This window comes from Mustela lutreola, chromosome 4, assembly GCF_030435805.1.
Source record: "Mustela lutreola isolate mMusLut2 chromosome 4, mMusLut2.pri, whole genome shotgun sequence".
In the NCBI taxonomy this organism is placed as follows: Eukaryota; Metazoa; Chordata; class Mammalia; order Carnivora; family Mustelidae; genus Mustela; species Mustela lutreola.
In genome coordinates, this window is record NC_081293.1 from 25,625,726 (window position 1) to 25,648,181 (window position 22,456).

Below are 22,456 nucleotides of genomic sequence, written 5' to 3' on the forward strand. Positions count from 1 at the left end.
CTGGAACCTCTGTAGAGGTTTGCCCTTCATTTTTCTAAAATCTATAAACTACTATACACAGTGTGTCTTGGTGGCAAAGGTAACAAGTGCATGAGAATTTTAAACTTCCCTGCAGAATGATTTTGGCTCATTTCAGAGACGGTCTCCTCTAACTTAGGTTCTATCTTGTGTGAACAACATTTCTCAAAACAGAGCCTGTAACTGTCATCCCCACAACACATAGTTGATATTTTTTTGGAGAACTGTTTTTTCCTTACAGATTATGGAGGAAAGAATATCTTTAAATGCTCTCAGTAGCTTCAGCTTTCAAAGCTTTGGTTGTCTCTTTATAGTCTAGTTATGTAACCTGAGAACACCGTGTGCTGCTCTGATGGCTGAAGCACTCCTCTTTTTTGGACTCTGGCCCTTGAAATTAACTTCTTCCTTTGTCTTTGAACATTGGGTAAATTAGGTTAGGCCTGAGGACTTTCTTGAAGAAGAAATAAGCAGTGAATGTGTGAGGTTATGTTTACTCTGAATCTTTTGGTTGCATTTTGGGAAGTCAGTTGTAAGAATTGAGCTTGAAGTTACGCATCATTTACTCACCAGTTTTGCAAGAGAAATTGAATTAGAGCCTTTGCAGCTGTGGAGAGATGTAGAGCTCTACAGTTAGAGGTGATGCATATGGTTCCCCAGAGATCAAGGCTGACTTTGAAGGGCTTGGTAATTTAAAAAACGGAATTTTACTTTTATTTATTTATTTCTCAAGGGATGGCGATACTTTTTAGGCTTTGGGACTAGTCAGTTTTGCTACCAGATCAGAACGAAGTGTGATTATTCAGTTCATTCCCAAGGACATTTAGAACAAAACATCTAAACTTGTGATCTGTGCAGCTACAGTTGCACTTCTCCAGCCTGGTTGTACTGTACTAGTGGATGATGTAATGACTTGGGAATTCGTGTTACTCAAATGATTATCCGGGAAGCTATGAGAAAATGTCAATAGCTTGTAGGTCTTACTGATTAATAGAGTGCTTAGTGAAATAGATAGTGTTGTCAAAGTGGAATTTGAACTCTCTTTGCTAAATCCATTCCCACCTGTGACTAGAGCAGTTTATTTTGGACGAGGTCAAAGAAATTGGAGGGAGGGTAGTGTATTTCAACACCTAGGCATAAGTTTTGATGGCCGATGTAATCTAGAAATCGATTTTTAACAGTGGGAGTCTATCCCTCCGCAGAGTTTTGGGTGAGACTCAGGGAGACCTAAATTCTGGTTTAAGTTTACATTTGTACTTGCTATGTAACTTCAGGTCAGTAAATGGGGAAAATACATTGTATTTCTGGAAAGTACCCTAAATTAATTAGGTAAAAGGAAGTTTAAAGTATTTATTTCTGTAGGTGGAATGACTAGAAAGTCACCTCAGTTGAATGCTTGGGAAGTTCTGTCCTGGAATAAAGATAAATACGGCAAGTGTGTAGTGCTTCATTTTCCACTGTTTTAGGGTTGTGCTGGAAAAATGGGATTTGAGATACCTACCCCTCTCCTTTTTTTTTTTTTTTTTTTTTTCACTAAAAATTCTGAAAAATTAGATTTGGGTTTCAATCCAGAGTGTCTCCTAAACACAGGTTTTTAATCACTATTACTCCATCATTATAATGACCTGATCTCTAACCAGGGAAAATGGCTCATTTTGGGGTGAGCTTGGGTGGGGGAGGGCGATTAAGGTTTGTTTGTTTTTGACTCCCATTTTTAAGGTATAAACAGCAAATTATTATGTTTTATTCTGAAAAAATTAATAATTGAAAACATTTTATATGGGCTAAATCCTATAATAATGAATGTCAGTGGATTAGCCAGATTGCTTAACAGTACTGGGATTTTGTTTCATTAAATATTGTTTGAAGTAAGTGGAGCTTTGTTAGTTAGGATTGAGAAAATTTTTGTTTAATGGGAATTTGTTAAAAGAGATTTACTTCTCAATTGGAGAGGAAGCACAGTGTTGGGTGAGAGAGATTATTTTATATTCTTAGGATAACTCAGATTGACATCAGTCAGTACTACTTTCCTGGTTTTATTATAATACACCAGCTCTTACTCTTTTAGTATGTGTGAATATACAAGCACTTCCTTTACCACAGCGTATATCATTTAGATTTAAGAATTCCACACTCATGGATTCCAAAAGGCTTTTTGGTTTCCATGGTTTTTTGTGGGCGAGGGTAATAGTGGGGATGGAATTGAACAGAGAAAATAAATAGTCAGTATTGAGAATATTAGTATTAGCATTAGCATTAATTTTTACCCCTGAGATGATAAAATGACAGCTGTTTTTGACATTGTTCTGAGGAGGTAAGACTCAGGGGCCCTCCTTCTCCTTTAAAAGGGCCTTAAAAACTTTAGGCTTTTTAAATATGACACATGTTTATTAAAAGATTTTGAAAGCCCATCCTGCTTTTTATTTTTTTTAACAATTCAACTTTAATAATAACAGCTATATACAGATATATACAGTAATATGTTACAAGTTATAGAAGTACAGAAGGTAAACGAAAGTGTACTTCCTTCCCTATCTCTTAGCTACTCAGTTCCCTTCTGTGGAGATGACCAGAATTACTGGTTTCTTTTATGTATTTCTATTTATGTATTCCGGAAGTATTCTAAAAGATTGCTTTTGGCAAGGAAAAGTTGAGTTAAGTACTCATTAAGATATTAGCACTAATTTGGGTCAACAGACTGATTGCAGTGAAAAATCAGTTTGAGCCATAGGGTGTTTATTAATTGTGGATGGAAGAACAATAATAATATAACAACAACAAGTGCATTATTGTGAGATAAAAATGAATGGATTTTTTTTTTTTTGCCTCATTTGGCATTTAGCGAGGTTGAAGGTCTTTTTATTTTTCTTTTTAATACAGCTTACTCACTCCTAGAGACTGATGGAAAGATACCTAAATATTGCATTTGGAGGAGACCTATTTAAAGGAGCACCATTTCCTTTACACTGAACTGCAATGATGATTCTAAAAAGTTTTCTCATTGTAGGAGCTTTTAGAGATTATAATAATAGAGAGAAACCCCCATATTCAAAAATCCATTTTATTTCACCTGTAACAAACTCAGTAGGCTTCTTTGGCAGTTAACTGTATATATATAGATTGATAGATAGATACACACACACACACATACACACACACACATGCATATACCCATCCTCCCATAATCACATCTCATAAAATGAGTCCTAATTCTTTTTTAATGTGTATTTCCAGTTTTATTGAGAAATAATTGATATGTATCACTGTATAAGTCATACAAAGGAAATAAGGCATACAGCATGATGGTTTGATTTACATATATTGGGAAATAATTACCGTGATAGCTTTAGCTAACATCCATCTTATGATATAGATAAAATGAAAAGAAAGAATAGAGGGAATTTTTTTTTTTTTTCCTCCTTGTGATGAGAACTCTTAGGATTTACTCTCTTAACCACATTCCTGTATATCATACAGTGAGTGGTGTTAGCTGAAGTCCTCATGTTGTCCACTATATCCCTAGTACTTACTTATTATAACTGGAACTTTGTACCTTTTGATCACCTTCCTCCAGTTCTCCCTGCCTCTATGCCCAGTCATAATTCTTTAATATCTAATTCCCAGTCCACATCCAGATTTTCCTAATTGTCCCAGACGTGTTGTTTTATGGTTGGTATTGCAACAATAACTTAAAATTCAATTTTGATGGCTTTATATTTTTGTTAGCGTTGATAAGAAAAGAAGTTAATCCTGATAAGTAGAATTATATGCTAATTAGAGAAGGAGTTTAAAGCAACTACCAAGCCAAATAGGGATTGCAAAAATAGACTGGGTTTTTTTTTTTTTTAAGCTTTTTTGAAGAATTCCTACACCAATTGTACACATCAGTGAAACCTTTAAAGTATATAGACCTCTCTACATGGTTAATATCACAGCTGTGCATATTAGTTCCTTTTTCTTCCTTTAGATTGTGGGCATGAAAGAACAGATAAAGGGAAAAACATTAAGTTTCCTAAGAAATGAAAGAATTATTCTGAAATGTCTGGTAATTCATCTTGTTGCTCTTACTCCTACAAAAATAATGATCTGTTTTCACAGACCAGCAGTTGAGTTCTGTGGCTTTTTGGGGCAGTACAAAACATGGAGTTTGAGGAAGAAAATGGCTTATTTAGGAAGAGGGAGGAGCTGGGAAAGAGTAGAAATTCACTCGTTTGCCCTTTGTTTTCATTGACTATTATTATAATGAGAACCTCTTCTTTGTACAGTGTACAAGTCCCCGGAGTATGAGTCCCTTGGCTTTGAGCTTACTGTGGAGAGATTAGTTTCTATTGGCTACCCTCAGGAACTGCTCAGCTTTGCTTATGATTCTACATTCCCTACCAGGTAATTTTTAAAAGTTTTTTTGGATTAAAATCCTTCCTTCTATCCCCCAGATTAATAATTCCAAATGCATCTCTGACCATGCCTACCTTCAAAGAAAAGAACCAAAAAAGATTCTTTGGTTTGTTTCTAGTTGTGGTTTTTTTTTTGGTTGATGTTGATTCTAAAATTACCATGGACTTTTCTTGTGCATCGTATCTTTTGTGTTCTTGAATTCAGCTTAGTTTATTGTTACTGAAGATCTATTTATGGGGAACGGGGAAAGATGATTAAAACTTATGGGCAGTCATCACAGATACTCCTACCTTTTGGAAGGCAGCTATGCTCACCACTATACCACCAACGCTACTCCTACCTTTTGCTCTTGGAGAGCAGTTACATGCTTTACTATAATACACTTCACTTGGTCATCAGGAGCCTTCTTGGCAGTTTGTGTTTTTGGATTTGATAGGGAAGATTTACGATTAAGAAAGATGGGTTTGAGATCCTATCATGTATGTCCCACATATAGCATCTATGAGAGGGAAATATAAGCCAGCTCATTTGTCCAAGCCAATTAAAAGACTCTTTTAGAATGGAACCACTGTATTAAGAGGAGCAGTTCAACCTTGTTTAAGCTCTTATTCCTTACAAAAAACACTTGTGATTATTTGGACAGAGTAAATATTTTTTAGTTGCTCTTGGTTTAGTTTATAAGGATTTATTTATTCACTCCAGCCAATGGGAATATATTGTTTTGGGGACATGGTTGTCATAAAGCTTGAATAAGATGACATTGGTTTATAATGATTGAGTAATAACACTACATAAGATTGTTGCCTCTGTTATTTTTGGATTACTGATGACATCTTCATTTTCACATAGGGGACTTGTTTTTGACACACTATATGGAAATCTTTTGAAAGTTGATGCCTATGGAAACCTTTTGGTCTGTGCACATGGATTTAACTTCATAAGAGGGTGAGTATAGAGGACCTTTAGCCTCTTTCTAGTGTTTTTATAGTGAAACAATATGAAAATCACCTTGTCTCCCTATATGTAATATACTTTCCTGTTCCCTCATCATTAAAGAACAATTCTTTGCATAAGGATACTTAACATTTATTTGTCAGGCAGTTAGGACCCAAACTGACTTATAAATATAGTTAGCATTGCATTTTGTGTAAATTAAGTGGTTTCTAAATATACAGCATCCAACAAAGCTAATCTTGAAACTTGCCCAAAAAGAACTGTAGTGGCTTTGACTTATTTGAAATTCTAAGATTTTTATTTTCTCCTTTTTAATACAGTTCTCAGGTAGCTGCTCAGAAGAGGTATGTATATAAAAGTGCTTTGAAAAATTTAAAACTACAACAGCGTAAATGACTAAGATTTTTAATAGCTAATATATTATTTTTTAATCTAATGAGTAGCTTCAGATATTTGGTCACATGATTAAAATTTTTGAAAGCATGGGTTAAAAATGAATAAGGGTGATAATATTTAAACAAGTAAGAATAAGCTTTATTTTAATAACCAGTATATTTCCACTATTCGCACTAATTTGGACTTCCCACCCTAGTAAACAGCAGATAAAATTTGGTGTCTACTGTTCTGGTGAAGCATCCCAAAGTTTTCTTTAAAAATCACAATATTACAGTTTGTCACTCTCTGTCACTGTGGCTTGACAATTGCACATTTTCTCCACTATTATCCTACCTAATTTACTACTGACACTATAATAGGGACAGAGCAACTTTTTTTTTTTTTTTTAAGATTTTATTTATTCATTTGAAAGACAGAGATCACAAGTAGGCGGAGAAGCAGGCAGAGAGAGGAGGAAGCAGGCTCCCTGCTGAGCAGAGAGCCTGATATGGGGTTCGATCCCAGGACCCTGGGATCATGACCTGAGCTGAGCGCAGAAGCCTTAACCCACTGAGCCACCCAGGCGCCCCTGGACAGAGCAACTCGTAAAACTGTAATAGATTATGTGTCAGTCTCTCATAACTCTTCTATATGTTATTCTCAAAGTAGTAAAAACCACAGGGTCTGCATTGAAATTTTTAAAGAGACAATATCTTTTTTTTTTTTTTTAAAGATTTTATTTATTTGGGGTGCCTGGGTGGCTCAGTGGGTTAAAGCCTCTGCCTTCAGCTCGGGTCATGATTCCAGAGTCCTGGGATCGAGCCCCACATCAGGCTCTCTGCTCGGCAGGGAGCCTGCTTCTCCGTCTCTCTCTCTGCCTGCCTCTCTCCCTACTTGTGATCTCTGTCTGTCAAATAAATAAATAAAATCTAAAAAAAAAAAAAAAGATTTTATTTATTTATTTGAGAGAGGGAGAGAGAGCATGAGAAGAGAGAAGCAGACTCCCCAAGGAGCTAGGAGCCCGATGTGGGACTCGATCCCAGAACTCCAGGATCATGACCTGAGTGAAGGCAGTGGCTTAACCAACTGAGCCACTCAGGCATCCTGAGACAATATCTTTTTGGTAAATACTTTTAGTGACTGTATCAGAGTATCCTTTAAATCTGAGGTCATAGCAATGCCCTATTTGGAAGTGAAGCATCTGATACAGGACTTTCCAGCTTGAAGATTTCCAAGTATACATAATAATAAGAACAGTGTGAAGTAAACCCCCCACCTTGGCACATTAGCAAGCTAGTGATTATATCTGCCTTTCTTTTTTTTTTTTTTTTTAAGATTTTATTTATTTGTTTGACAGAGAGATGACAATTAGGCAGAAAGGCAGAGAGAGTGGGGGAAGCAGGCTCCCTGCTGAGCAGAGCCCAATGTGGGGCTCAATCCCAGGACTCTGAGACCATGACCTGAGCTGAAGGCAGAGCCTTAACCCACTGAGCCACCCAGGCACCCCTCTGCCTTTTTTTCATGATTCCTTTCATAAGGGGTTTGTTCAAGATGCACGAATATTAGGAGACAGGATTTAGAAAGTGAAGCTATTGCAAATAATGCTAGCAAGCTAAGCTATTTTATATGTGGATATTGTACCATAATTCAAAATCCCAATGAAGATAAACCGAGGTTGTATTTATTAATGTCTGAAAGGGGTTTTTGTGTTGCAAAGAGGGGTAGTTTGAGAAGAAAAGGAAGTTCTATCAATTTGTATTGCAGTTAGATTTACTAACTCAGGATCCACAGACCTTCTTTCTTTCCTCAAATAAACCGATAAAGTTTCCAAATAGTTCCTTTGGAAGTACATTTAGTAGTGTTTCAAAAATAAGTCATTTGTGGGTAATGCAGAATCATTCAAACAACACGCACTGTACTGTCTTCAGAGTCAAAAGGAAAAGCCTGTGGAAAAGGAGAGGTTGAGGATGGATGGAGAAGGAAAGGGAGCCATGAAGCGTACTGGTAGACAAGGCTGGAAGGAAGCTTAGGGCTGCATGAGGCATAACTTACCTGCCTTGCCAATGAGTTGGGGCCTCTTTTTTGGACAAGACAAAGGCCTTTCAAGTTTTAGAGTAGGTTAATACTGAGATCAAATCTTTATTCTGCAAATCATAGAAAGTTAGCAGTACTCTGTATTGTCACTATGTTCCTTCCATCTTCCAAGTCTAGCATTCCCTCCTTCTTCATTTTAAATATGTGCTAGCCTGATTTGACACTTAATTTAAACAAAATGCAATTGCTAGCTATATTTATAAGTCAGTTTGTGTTCTAATTGCCTAATAAATAACTGTTAACTATCCTTATGTAAAGGAATTACTCTAACAGTGGAGGGAATAGTAAAGGACATCCAAGGAGACAGTGTCATCTGACTAAACCTGACTGAGGAGAGCAGAGCATTACTATTCCCTTCCACCTTAAATTTCATTATAGAAAATATTAGAAGGCTAGAAAATGAGATATTCTACTAACTTATTCCTTATTGGGAACTCCTATTTCAGAAGGGTGACTAAGCCAGGGAGCTAATATGATTTTATATTTGTAACTAGAGTTTATGCCACTGGTAATTAACAGACCCAAGTAGGAATTTACCCAGATTGATAGGAACTTTAAAGTTGATGACCTTTATTTAGATTAGTTATATATTCATTGTGAGAAATGTGCATTTAAAAAATATTTTATTTTTAATCACACTCTACACCCAACATGAGACTCGAACTCAAAACCCCAAGATCCAGAGTTGTACACACACTGAACCAGCCAGGCGCCCTGAGAATTGTGCCTTTTTAAATTTTAGTTTTTCTGTTTTTAGGTTTCTTTGTACTGTTTTTGTTTATTAATTCTATCCCCTTCCTCTTCTTAGAGTATTTCATTTTACTCTCCAAGGTTTTTGGGCATCTCTAACAACTTTTTTCTGTTTTGCTCCTTAATGTTCTCCATGGGTCTATTCTGTCTCCCCCCCCCCCCCCACCAGTGCACTGCAAGTGGCCTCATCTACTGTAACAGTCTTCATGACTTCATCTGTTACCTGTGTGTAGGTGACCCCAGTTCTCTCTGAAGTCTGAATCTCTGTTTTAAGTTCTTGACCTTTACTACGCATTGCCTACAAAAATATGTTTACTTTGAACTTAATGTATCCAAAGTAGAATTCCTCTTGCAGCTACTTCTTACCCAGTTTTCATATTTCTCTTAAGGGTACCACCGCCCTCTCACCCTCTCAGAGGCACCTTCCTATGAGCATCATCATCTTTGACTCTGTGTCGCTCATCTGCCACAGCCAGTTGCCTGGTCTCGTTGATTTACCTTGGCAGTCTCTCTTGATTAATGCTTCCCTTTAAACTTTAATGTGCTACCACTTTAGGACAGAACCCACCGCTCTCATCTGGACAATTGCAATAACCACTTAACTGATTTCTTTGTGTCAGTTAGCTTTTGGTGCATAGTAAATTATTTCAAAACTTAGTGTCTTAAAACAGTACCCATTTTATTTAGCTCAAAATTCTGAGAGTCATCTGGGCAGTTCTAGGGCTGCTCTGCTGCTCTGACACAGCCTCACTCACATGTGTGGCATTTGGCAGCCTGTGGCTGGCAGGCCTCATTTCTGTGTGTAGTGTTTTAGCTTCTAGCAGGTTATACCTCTCATTCACTCAGTAGTCTCAGAGGTGCAAGGGCAGCAAGAGAAGGCAAACCCGAATATGCAGGTGTTTTCCAAGCCTCTGCTTGGATCCCTGTTGCTACTACTCAAGCCTGTATTTGAGGATGGAGAAATAGACCGAGCCTCTTAATGAGAGGAACTGCATTGGGAGACATTACAATGCATAGGAAGAGTTTGTAGCCACTTTTGCAGTGTAATCACATTTCTTTCTACTTTTTATCCTAAAATCATTACTAGTTGAATATTTTTATAATTCGGCTCTGATAGTTTTATCCCTCTGCTTAAAAACTGTCTGTGGCAAAAACCAAACATAGACCAAAAAAACCCCAAAAAAACCCATAGCCTATCAGTGGCACTCTGTTGCCCCTGAATGAAAAATAACAATAGCATGATCTGCTTCAGTTCATCTTTCTAGTTTTATTTTCCTCTGCTCCCCTCTTTCTTCTCCAGCTGGACTAGTTTTTGAATTGGTCTACCGAGCCTTTAAGGACCAGCTCCTGTTGCCACCTTTTTTATGAATCCTTCCTAGACTTTCCTCTCCTTATTCCCACATTTACTCCTACCCCATTAGTTGAAATGGTTACCTCTTCCTCCGTTTTCTCATAGCTCTCTGCACCTTTCTTGTGGGAGTTGTGATTTTTTTTACCTGGTGATAACTGTGTATGTGACTCACCTCCCTTACCAGACTGAGAACTTAAAGAGCTGGAACCTGAGCTACTCATATATAATATTTAGAACCCTTCCTTGAATATAGCCACCGACATATTTGAATGAAGTTTTGAATGTTGCTTATTTCTCATAGCTATTAACAATGTTCATTTCTTGAATGTCAGTTAATTTAAAGTTTTTTTTCTTTCAGACCAGAAACTAGAGAGCAGTATCCAAACAAATTTATCCAACGAGATGACACTGAAAGATTTTACATTCTGAACACACTTTTCAATCTACCAGGTAGACTCATTCCCTGTGCCTCTGTATTACGGATGCTTTCCCTTCTTTTCATGATCATTTGTCCTTGTCCAAGGGAAACAATGAGATCACTTCAAATTATCTCACTTATAGCTTATGAATATCTATTCTTCATTTTTCAGAGACCTACCTGTTGGCCTGCCTTGTAGATTTTTTTACTAATTGTCCTAGATATACCAGGTATGTATATGGTATAACTTTATTTTTCCGATTGATTTTTTTGAAATTAATGTACAGGGTTTTAGAGAACTGGCCATTGTAGGTCTTTTCTGCTTTTCTGAAGTGAATTTAGTGCTAGTGAGAGATGCCACATTGCCAGCCTGAGAGATGGGACAGCGGCAGCAGCTCCATGCAGGCTCTCAGCTCCCACACGGCCCCTCTCCTTGCCAGTGTGCTGCAGCCATGTTTGGAAGGGACCACTTCTGATTGGCTTCTCCTGGGAATGAAGACGGCCAGCAGAGGTGCTAATTGTGACAACTGAGTGGGAGGTTTGTGTGATGATTATCTGTCCAAGCAGAATTACACTGAAACCCCCAACTCATTTCACAGCAGCAGCCCAGGAGCCATTCAGGGGTGGTAATTTAGTTTTATTTCTAGGCCCAGTGAGATTTGATTGAGGAGTGAATATGGTGTATCCTCCCTGAAGTAAAATTTTAAGTCTGGAACAAGGTATCCTCTCCTATTTTAGGGAAATTGTATAACTACTGCTAAAAGTTCAGCCATGTGTGTCAGAGTTTGCTAACTTCTTATCCTGTCCAGGCCTTGTCTGCTTCAAGGCACTAAATCTGGTGGAGCACTAAGTCATAAAGTTAAATAGAAAATATGCCATACCTTTACCTAGGAACAACATCAGAAAAGTCAGGATGAAGAGAACCTAAATTACCGATTTTAAGTTTTAAACGTTTCTTTGATGGGAACCTGTTTCTTGAAAGTGATGAATGAAAGAACATGATATTTTTGGAACTGACCTTTTAGCTTCCACTTCAGTATATTATTCTATCACATTATATTTGTTCACAATTATTGTATTCCATTGAATACAATATACTATATGGTCAAAATGGATTTTCTTTAGGGAGTAATTATTTTCCTAATTAGCCGCAGCCTTTATCCATGTGATAATGGAACCTTGGGTCCCCGGGGCAGTGTTTGGTGTTCATCTTATTTACTCTCTTTTGGAATCCCTGTCATGTTCTTTTCATCTTTGTATAGCTGTGAAACAGGATTTAAAGATGGGGACCTCTTCATGTCTTACCGAAGTATGTTCCAGGATGTAAGAGATGCTGTTGACTGGGTTCATTACAAGGTACCTAGGAGCTACTGTTTCACCTGTTCACTCAATGGTGTGGGTTTTATGGTCTAATGTTACATTTTCAAGTGCAAATACAGCAGAATTTTTCCTCCATTAAAAAGAAAAAATTGGATTTGCCCCCTAGTGACTGCTCTCTAGAATATTTTTGTTCTTGTCTTCTAGTTTTTTTTTAATGATTATTTATTTATTTATTTATTTGATAGAGAGAGAGATCACAAGTAGGCAGAGAGAGAGAGGAGGAAGCAGACTCCCTGCCAAGCAGAGAGCCCGATGCGGGACTCGATCCCAGGACCCTGGGATCATGACCTGAGCCGAAGGCAGATGCTTTAACCCACTGAGCCACCTAGGCGCCCCAACTTAGAAGAGATTTTAGTGTTAAGATTATACTTAACCCTACTCTTTGAGGATGATTAAGGACTTTTTTTCCAGATACCTCCTGCTTGACTAGTAATACTAATATTACATTTACTATAAATTGTACTGAATAAAATATGAAATTCCTTTAGATTTCTAGTTCAAAATAAAAAGAGTTTTAGATTTTAAACACATTTTGGAGGCAGAGTCCAGCAAATCACATCTGCTGCTTTATCATGGCCCTGTCTAGTTTATCTACTTTTGCCTTTTGGTAAATACTTAAGAAATGCATTTGGGTTGATAGTAGACATAATTTTTCTTATAAACTGTTAATAACTGAGTTTTTTTTTCTTTCCTTCCCCTAGGGCTCTCTTAAGGAAAAGACAGTTGAAAATCTTGAGAAGTATGTAGTCAAAGATGTAAGTAATAAAGGGGAAAATAGATTTGCAAATCATGAAAATGAATAACAAGCCTATTATAATGAAATGGACAAGGGAAGATACTTCTTTGTCTGCATATAATATGCATCAAGTATAATCACCAGAAATTTTCAGCCAGAACATAGGTCCTAATACAGTTTTTCCTATTTGTTCATAGCCAAAAAGAGCTAGTATTTCATTTGTCCTTTTAGCTCTAATGATAAGAGTAGCTAGAGTAGTTACTATGTGCGCATCACTGTACTAAGTGATTATATGCTATTTAATCTTCCATAGAACCCTGAGAGTAGGTATTGTTACCTCTGTTGTATAGTTAAAGAAACTGAGGAACAGAGGTTATATAACTTGCCCAAGTTCATACAGTTAGTAAGGGGTAAGGCCACAGGACACACCTGAATGTGATCCAAATCAAAATCAGAGCACTAGATAACCAAAAAAATGTACCTATATGTGACCATTATTTAAATTAAATCAGTAGGGAATAATGAGGAAAGCTTTAAGATTTCTTGGAAGATTTTAAAAATCTGTAGTTTGTACCAGTGTTAATTTCTTAGTTTTGATCATTGTGCTATGTTTATGTAAGATCTGAGTATTAAGGGAAGCTTGATGAAGAATATACTGAATGTACTCTTTTCCTGACTTTTCTTTAAGTCTGGAATTATTTTTGAAGTGTCCACAAGCTGGTGGGAGAGCAGAGGAGATGGGAGAAGGAGAGGGAAAGAGGGTGCTGAGCAGACTCTGTTCTGATCATGGAGCCCTGTCTGGGGCTCGATCCCATAACCCTGAGATCATGACCTGAGCCAAAACCAAAAGTCAGCCACATAACCTACTCAGCCACCCAAGCACTCTATGTCTGAAATTATTTTATCTTACTTTTATTTTATAGTTTTAAAAATATTTGTCATAGAGCATAAGCAGGGGTAGTGGCAGGCAGGTGGAGAAGCAGGCTCCCTGCTGAGCAAGGAGTCTGATGTGTGGGACTCAATCCCAGCACCCTGGGATCATGCCAACCAGGCTCAGGGAATTATTTTAAAATAAAAAGGAAACATACATAGCTCTAAGATGAGATACTTCTTCCTTTTCTCACAGAGTAACACAATGCAATATTTCTTCGAGGTACTTTGGTACAGATTTCTAAATTGTTTTCAGTCTGTACCTCCTATTTACCCTCTACTCCCACTTCCACTCTGTTGTTTCAAGAGAGAACATTGAGGGGTTCAGGAGAGTACATGCGATTGTGCATGCATTCTCTAACATGAATATTTAAAATCAGCTTTTCCTGACCCTTTACATACTTCATTCATGTACTTTGAGATTACAAGGTAATTTAAACTCTTTCTTGAGGTAGACACGAGGAAGGTAGAGATGTTTTTGTTATTTTTAAAGAAATTTTAAAATTTTTTTTTTGTTTTTTGGTAATCTCTACACCCAGTGGGGGGCTCAGACTCACATCCCTGAGCGCAAGAGTTGGGTGCTCCACTGACTGAGCCAGCCAGGTGCCCCAAGGTGTTTTTAATAAGCATATCATCTGTATAATTTTATAAATAAACCTATACATTATATATACCATGTATACTATATATATTAATAATTCATGCATAGTGATAATGTGGTCTTTTAAGATTTTATTTATTTGACAGAGAGAGAAAGAGAGAGATCACAAGTAGGCAGAGAGGCAGGCAGAGAGAGAGGGGGAAGCAGGCTCCCCGCTAAGCGGAGAGCCCGATGTGGGGCTCGATCCCAGGACCCTGAGATCATGACCTGAGCCAAAGGCAGAGGCTTAATCCACTGAGCCACCCAGGTGCCCCTAATGTGATCTTTTAAATATAAAATTCTGAAACCAACCAACCCTTGAAGGGCATCCTCTGTTCTTGTGGACAAAAGTCCAAGTGTAAATGAGTATGTATTTGTGTTTTAGTGTTTCACTCATAATCATATTACATTGCAGGGAAAACTGCCTTTGCTTCTGAGCCGAATGAAGGAAGTAGGGAAAGTGTTTCTTGCCACCAACAGTGACTATAAGTATACAGATGTAAGTGCTTAATATTCCTATTTGTCTTTACAGAAGAATTATTTTGGCCTAAAGAACTGTGAAGATACTGAGGACAGTAGTTTGTTAAGTGAGGGTAGTTTTTTGCCATTTCATTTTGAGAGCAGAGTGAAAAAATTTCTATAGTATAAGGGCTACATCAGAGTGGTTCTCCGATTTTTCTCAATGTTTCATTTGACTATTTTCCCTGATTACAGTTGGCTAACTTTAAGTTTTAATTTGGAGGTTATTTAAAACATTTGTGCTGATTAAAATGGCTTCTCTGTCTCCGTGGTACAGCATTTATATAAATTTGAGAAGTCACACATTTATTTATTGTACATATGTAAATGCCCTCCCTGCTGTTGGGAGCCAGACAGCAGTAGATGGTGCAAAGATGTTTTGACTCTTAGCCATCAAAATTTACTACCATTTTTTTTTACCATTATTAAAGCATGTAGAAAAGCTGCTTTAACTCCTTGCCTTCATCTTATTTTTGCTAAAACTGTCACAAGTTTATAGTACTAGCAGACAGCTCCATGCCGCCTGATTCACTTTATATAAAATCTTGATTTAGAAAAGTGATCTGGAGTAAGCAGTCTTACAAAGCCAACAAATCCAATGGCTCATTGGCTTGGTTAATCTAGGAACAGTAGTTAGGCGGCCAAGGTATATTATTCCCATGAGTCAGCAGTTTTCTCAGTGCCTTTACCTCAGATACCATTCCAAATGTATGTTCCAGCCCTCCAGGAGAATCGGGTAAGGGTATGTGGACGAAGTATACAAAAATACATCCCAGAAGAATCCTATGTCTTACTGACAATGTCCGTTTTATTTGATGAAGCAGTAATTTCTGGCTTCAGTTGTTACAGTTTCATAAACTTAGAGGAAACAAGAATGTGAGGAGTCCTTTATTGAAAAAGACATGCCATGAAAAACTTGGGTTTGATTTTTTTTTTAAGGTGCTTTTTATCTTTTGCAAAAGTAGTATATGGACCTTACGTTGGATTTCTTTTTTCCAGAAAATTATGACTTACCTGTTTGATTTCCCACATGGCCCCAAGGTACTATATATAACTTAATAGATCATTGCTTATAGTACTAATACGTTTAGTCATCTTGGAATATTGAGAGTAAGGGAATTCAGAACTCATCTAGAATCTTGATTAACGTTAGAAATAATGCAGGAGCTAGTATAGTATAACATTGCTAGAGTTTTGAAAACCAGGCAGACAGAAATAAGAGGGAGAGATATTTGTGTTCTTTAGTGGGATGGGAGCAGAATAACATTATGCAGTATTGTTAAGTTTGTGTGGCGAAGATAGGAATTTTCAGGTTGAGGAAGACATCTGATTAAAAGAAACAGAAAATATATATATTCTTGAAAGCTTCTGGATACTGGTCTTAGTTATTGCTGAGTTCTGTGCCAGGAGAACAGTTAGCTTTGATATTTAGCAGAGAAGTCTTTTTTCCTGCAGTAGGACTACACTTAGATTTAAGGAAAACTCATTGCAACTTAGTCACATGCTTGAGGGATTTTACTACTAGGCCTGAGTAAATATCAGTAAATCTGTTTTGAGATCGCCCAAAAGCACAGTATGCACTGCTCTTCAGTTGACCTTAAAAGTTTAATAGCATGGTTCTGTTTCAGGGTGGAAATAAGGTTAATGGGCATAACTTCTAGGTTAGTGCTATGATAAGCCTGCAATATGAGCCATTATTCTGAGAACATAACCAGTAAAATTTGCTAGTAGTAGTTCCATGTTAGTTTGTATACTTCAGTTCTAATGCTGATCTGCCTCTTTCTTAATCTCTCTTGAGTATTAATTTGCATCTGTCCTTGTCCCCTTTTGTGCCTCTGTTAGCCCATTTCAGAGTGTGAGCACTTTCCTTTATATGTTAAGTTGCTGTGAAAAAATTAGTAGATAAAATTTATGTTTTTACCTTGCTTGCTTCCAAAAGAATGTGGCTTATAATAGAACACACTGTTTTTAACAGAAGAGTGGGATTTTCTGTGTATACTTAATATGTCTACACTCCTTACATCTGAGTGAGATTAAATACTAGTGCCTCAAGGTTAGGAGTGATGTTTTGGCTTCTGCTCTTTCTCATCTTCATCAGCCTGGGAGTTCCCATCGACCGTGGCAGTCCTACTTTGACCTGATCTTGGTAGATGCACGGAAGCCACTCTTTTTTGGAGAAGGCACAGTACTACGCCAGGTGGATACTGTAAGTCGAGGGGGTGATCTGTCTGCTAGCCCCTGTCCTTCGTATTTCTCCTTTCCCTACTCTTATTCTTCCTAAGGAAACAGGTATGTTTAACTGATTAGCCATATCTTTTTTTTTTTTTTTTAATTTAATCTAAGTTTTAAACATCTTAGTTGAGAGAGCCAAATAAACCCCAAAGAATATAATTCAAAAGTGCTGTTCATTTAGCTGCCTATCCAAATCACATTTTGGGTGGCCATTGTGACTGAACAATAAATTATTACAAAGTCTCATCTTCTCTCCTCACAGAAGACTGGCAAGCTGAAAATTGGTACCTACACAGGCCCGTTACAGCATGGCATCGTCTACTCAGGAGGTGAGTCACAGATTTCCCTTTATTTAGTTTTAAGTCTTTGTTCAGACTCCTTTGTGGAAGCTTTGGTGTCCTCCTGGCATAGTGCGACCCATACTTTTTAACATCCTTAAGATATTGTCTGCTGGAGGTAAATGCTTCGGTCCCCTACTCATGCAAAAGGAGTCAGGGAGAATGGGTTTGAGCAGCTGTTACTATGACCTAAGGAGTTTTGTGGGGGTTTTTTTTTTTTTTTGGTTTTAAGATTTATTTGAGAAAGAAGAGTGTGTGTGCGCGTGAGCAGGGGCCGAGGGAGCAGCAGACTCCCCGCTAAGCAGGGAGCCCGATGCAGGGCTTCATCCCAGAGACCATGACCTAAGCCAAAGGCAGATACTTAACCAACTGAGCCACCCAGGTGCCCCAACTTAATGAGTCTTTGATTTTCCTAAAAAGATCAATTTTTCTTCATCCTTTTCCCTATTTGAGGCAGTTCTCAAAGGGATCCTCAGGGAGCCCTTATGGACACAGATATGCAGATTTTGTTTCAGTGAGAAATAGTTGAACGAAGCCACATTGTCAGATCTATGATGAGAAAATGGCAGTGGTACTTTTGGAGGGTTATAGTCACTAAAAACTGAGACGTAGTTGTTGCTCTTGGATTTGGTAACTGAGAGGCCTGGTTCACACAGTGGAACTGAAGGCCTTGCCTTAGAGGCAATAAAAGGAATGATGAAAAAAAATAGTGGTAGGTCTTTAGGAAAAGTGAGCCCTTTTACTAGTCTGTTCCTTGCATAAGAATAAAATTTGTACAGTATTTAATGGTTATGGTACCTAAAATGCTGGTTTTGGAGACATTTTTGTCTTCCCATTGTTCATTCCATCATTTCAGGTTCATCGGATACAGTCTGCGATCTGTTGGGAGCCAAGGGCAAAGACATTTTATATATTGGAGATCACATTTTTGGAGACATTTTAAAATCAAAGAAACGGCAAGGTTGGCGAACTTTCTTGGTGATTCCCGAACTTGCACAGGAGCTCCATGTCTGGACTGATAAGAGTGGTAAGGAGCCATTATTCTTACTTTTATATCCTGAGGACCAGCTGTGTATCAGGCCTCTTTAATGAACTCATTACTTTTTATGTGGGGAGAAAGGGGCAGAGGTAGTCCTAAGATATTTGAATACTTCCCTCTAGCCAGGTGTGGTGTAGAACTCCAGAATTTGAGGAAATAGGGGAGGTTATCTTGTTCCGCCTTCTTGAATTCCTTCCTAGTTAAGCATAGAATGTTGCTATCCTGAGTTATATTACTGTAGCAACTAAACTGTGAATTCCACTTTCCTCTGTGGTCCCATATTTTCCAACCACACCTTCTAGTTCCAGTCTCTGTCACAAGCCTGTATCAGTGATTTGGGGGCATTGATGGCTCTGAGTGGTAATGCCTTTTTTTTTTTTTCCCTGCTCTTCTGAGAATGAGGCCAAATTGTATTCTCTGAACTGTATGCTGAATTGAGGTGTAGGTCTAGTTATGTAAAGATGTTTGACATGTAAGCTCTCCTTGCTAGCATCACCCACAGCATGTGGAAAGGTACTGCCTCAAGTCCTGACCCCAGCTTTACTACTTAAGATCTTCACGCCCTTAGAAGTTTCTGAAACACCTTGTGCTTCAGTTTCCTCAGATGTGAAAATGAGGATAATACCTACTTCGTTGAGACCTAACTGGGGTGTAATGTGTGTATAAAGAAAATACAGGTAACAGCCATGAGTTCCTCATCTGAGCCACAGAACCGAGAAGTTGATTTGCATGATTTTCATTTCTCCCAAAAATGATAAAATTTGTTATATACAGTAAATCCATTAGGGCTTAATTCTCTTTGGAAAAGTCAGGTTGAGAAAGACTGAACACCTCGAAAGCATGCAGCAGATACCGGCTGTCGCTTGTCCTTGGTGGCATTCTTGGGCTAGCTTCTCATCCCCATTTTCAACTTTCCACCTAGGGAATTCTGTAGATATAGTTGATTTGGTTCGATTTCCTAGACTTATGACTCCGGACACTTCATTTACTCCTCATTCTTTGATCTGAAAATGGAACGGCTAACAGATGTTTGCTACCCACCAGAGATGGCATGTGAATTAGCACTTTGTAAGCTCAGAGTCTGCGTTCACTTGGAGAGTTGTAGCCAGACGTGTTGAAATAGGAGGAAAGGCAGTTAAAGAAGAAATCATGGCTTTTATCTGCTGCCAGATCCCATACAGGGCAGGAGTGGGTTTTCCTGAAGTAGGAGAAGGAAGTCATTTTGTACACTCACCTGTAGCTTTACTTTTCCATCCTATCTGCAGCCTTTTAATTTAGTTCTAGCAGCAGTTTTAAACTGAATGCTTCTTTACTTAAAACATTTTTCTTTTCCTTCCAAACTTTAGCACTTTTTGAAGAGCTTCAGAGCTTGGATATTTTCTTGGCTGAACTCTACAAGTAAGTTCTACACTTTCAAGACAAATATTTCTTCCCTAAAACCCCTCTACCTCTTTGGGAGTTAGCTAGGTGTAAGAGACATCTTTTCTAGAGATTTTTAGTGGAGTTTTCTTTTCATCTCCAGGCATCTTGACAGCAGCAGCAACGAGCGCCCAGACATTAGTTCCATCCAGAGACGTATTAAGGTATCCAAATGGAATTTGGGAGAAAACTTGGAAAATCAAGTTTTTCTTTTTATAGTTCTGTTATATATAGGGGTTGGCACATAGCTGGCACTCAGTAAATATTTGAATTCAATCCTTTCTCTCTTTTAGAAAGTAACTCATGACATGGACATGTGCTATGGGATGATGGGAAGCCTGTTTCGCAGTGGCTCCCGGCAGACCCTCTTTGCCAGTCAGGTGATGCGATATGCTGATCTCTATGCAGCATCTTTCATCAACCTGCTGTATTATCCATTCAGCTACCTCTTCAGAGCTGCCCATGTCTTGGTGAGTTAATAGGGTCTTGGGCCAGTCATAATTAAGATACACTCTTAAGACTGAGATCTGCAGCTGGGTTTGTGGGGTGGCACAGGAGAGTTTGGGTCTTTTTTTTTTTTTTTTTTTTTTTTTAAATGTCTTCAGGTTTTATTTGTCAGAGCACAAGCAGGGGGAGCGGCAGGCAGAGGGAGAAGCAGGACCTTGGGATCATGACCTGAGCCGAAGGCAGATGCTTAACCAGCTGAGCCACCCAGTTGTTCCTGGGTCCGTCCTTTCTACTGCACAAAAGCCCATGAATAGGTTACATGGTTGCACAAAAGGCATCTCTGAGAAAGTAGGATCAAGATCAGATGTTAAAGGATATAACTTTACTCTGCAACGTACTACATTAAAAGTTTGAGTAGGGAAGATGTTCCTCTTTCATTAGCATTTATATAAAAACCGTGTTTCTCTTATTAGTGCTACTATATATATACTGATCTGTAGTTTAGGACTTCTGTTTGCTGTGAATTATGAATCTTCTATCCCATCTTTTCTTGTTTCCGGCTGTAATGATCTGGACAGTTTTAAGGGTGGAAGAGGAGAAGGCGGCAGCTTGAGGTAGTTCTAGGAAGATGCTTCAGTATCGGAATGGGCTGGGCCTTTGATCAGGAGACACGCCTCTTCACAGCCACCTAACACACAGGAGAAGGAGGGGTGAGGATTTAGGAAACTGTTTTACTCCACCGGCTTTCTGAACCTCTGACTTTGTTCTAGATGCCTCATGAGTCAACGGTGGAACACACACATGTAGACATCAATGAAATGGAGTCCCCTCTTGCCACTCGGAACCGTACATCGGTTGATTTCAAAGATACCGACTACAAGCGGCACCAGTTGACACGGTCAATTAGTGAGATTAAACCCCCCAACCTCTTCCCACTGGCCCCCCAGGAAATTACACACTGCCATGATGAAGATGATGATGAGGAGGAGGAAGAGGAAGAAGAATAAGGAGGAATAAGAACCAAAACTGAGCACCCATTAAACAAGCCTGGCAGGACTCACAGGAGCAAAGGATGGGTTCTAGCGGTGGGTGGGGGAGCTCTGTCAAAGGTACATCTGGAAAGTTTCTGAAGACTTTAAAATATTCTAATCATAGAGAGATACTTTTTAGTTTTGTTTGCACTCTTTGCAGATGGTTCAAATTGTTATGGAGTCTGTATTGAAAACAAGCAAGGGGAAAGCCGGGCAGAACTGCATGAGGATGGCTCCATCGTGGCTTGTGACACCGTTTCCTTGTCTTGTTTCCTCAGTGTGCGCTGGATACACCTGGGGTGGTGGAGAGTCTCAGAGTGGAGCAAGGGTGATGGGAAGAGGTGATCCAAAATGATGTTGTGTTACAAATTGTGTTCTTATCCAAAATCCATCCTGAAATTTTCAGTGCTTCACATAGTATTGTATATCAGTGGAGAAATATATTGTTTCCATTATCAAATGTAGTCTTCTGTTAAGGCCAAGGTTCCTTTTATAAGCTTTGAAGCGTCCTCTGTGTCTCTGGGCAGACTGGGGGCTTTAGTGGCCTTGTGTAAGTATTTGGTTTGCTGTAGGGCTGGTCTGGAAGGCACTGCAGCGAGTGATTCTGTTTTGAGGTACAAGTCTTCATCTCTTACATTTTTTTTTTCCTTACATTTTTTTTGATAGCAGAAATGTATCAGAAACTGTCTTTTTCTCATCTGGGATCAATCTATAGAAAAAATTTAGCTGCAAGAGGGCAAAGGAGCAAGCCCTGTGAAAAGAAAAGGAGGAACCTCCTTCCATTATGAGTGAATTCCTTAGTTTGGGCCAGGGTGGACTGCGGAGCTCAAAGTCTAGCTTGAGAGGACGGGAAGAGGGCTCTGTAAGGTTAGAGCCTTACTAGGGCACAGGGCGCAATCAGTGTGAGTAAATTCCGAATCCCAGGAGAAATCACTTCTTGTTTTGAACCAGAATGGATCATTGCTGTGTTCATTAGGGTATTAGTCCCACAGGTGCAGAGTGGCCTACAGCCGTTCCAGCAGTAGTGTAGACTTGTCCTTGACCCTTCAGATCTTCCTTCCATTCTTACTGGTGAACACAGAGTGTAGATTAGCTGCTCTAGAATTCAATAAAGTATAATATTTCTAATACTGACTTTGACCCCTTCCTGTAGCAGAACTGTAGTAACTGTTGGTCTTCAGGCGGGTTTAGGTTTGGCTAGTGACATCAGGTTTGACATTCTCATAAAGGAAATAGTCTGGCATGCCTCGTAATGGTTACAGTACCTAAGAGGTCTCAGCTTTTCTGTGCAAAGTTTTTTGGTATAGGACTGAGGTAAGGCTTTTTAAAAATGATTTTATAGGAAGGGAACACAGTTCAGTAACATAGCTAAGACTGTATTACCTTATCACGT

General features: G+C 38.6%; 1 protein-coding gene across 2 annotated transcripts in view; it reads left to right on the plus strand.

Moving 5' to 3' along the window:
• Positions 1-22,191, plus strand: part of NT5C2 (5'-nucleotidase, cytosolic II) — a 91,006-nt gene extending 68,815 nt beyond the window's left edge. Inside the window, exons 4-19 of one of the 2 annotated variants that reach the window (XM_059169044.1) lie at positions 4,281-4,398; positions 5,260-5,355; positions 5,685-5,708; positions 10,293-10,384; positions 10,525-10,582; positions 11,615-11,708; positions 12,434-12,487; positions 14,454-14,537; positions 15,557-15,598; positions 16,656-16,763; positions 17,052-17,118; positions 17,984-18,154; positions 19,513-19,564; positions 19,689-19,749; positions 19,879-20,055; positions 20,803-22,191. In XM_059169044.1, the coding sequence (XP_059025027.1) occupies positions 4,281-4,398; positions 5,260-5,355; positions 5,685-5,708; positions 10,293-10,384; positions 10,525-10,582; positions 11,615-11,708; positions 12,434-12,487; positions 14,454-14,537; positions 15,557-15,598; positions 16,656-16,763; positions 17,052-17,118; positions 17,984-18,154; positions 19,513-19,564; positions 19,689-19,749; positions 19,879-20,055; positions 20,803-21,039 (1,535 nt within the window). In that variant the 3' untranslated portion in view covers positions 21,040-22,191. The remainder of the gene's footprint in view (positions 1-4,280; positions 4,399-5,259; positions 5,356-5,684; positions 5,709-10,292; positions 10,385-10,524; positions 10,583-11,614; positions 11,709-12,433; positions 12,488-14,453; positions 14,538-15,556; positions 15,599-16,655; positions 16,764-17,051; positions 17,119-17,983; positions 18,155-19,512; positions 19,565-19,688; positions 19,750-19,878; positions 20,056-20,802) is intronic. The other variant, XM_059169045.1, reaches the window with a different exon arrangement.
• Positions 22,192-22,456: the final 265 nt, after the last annotated feature.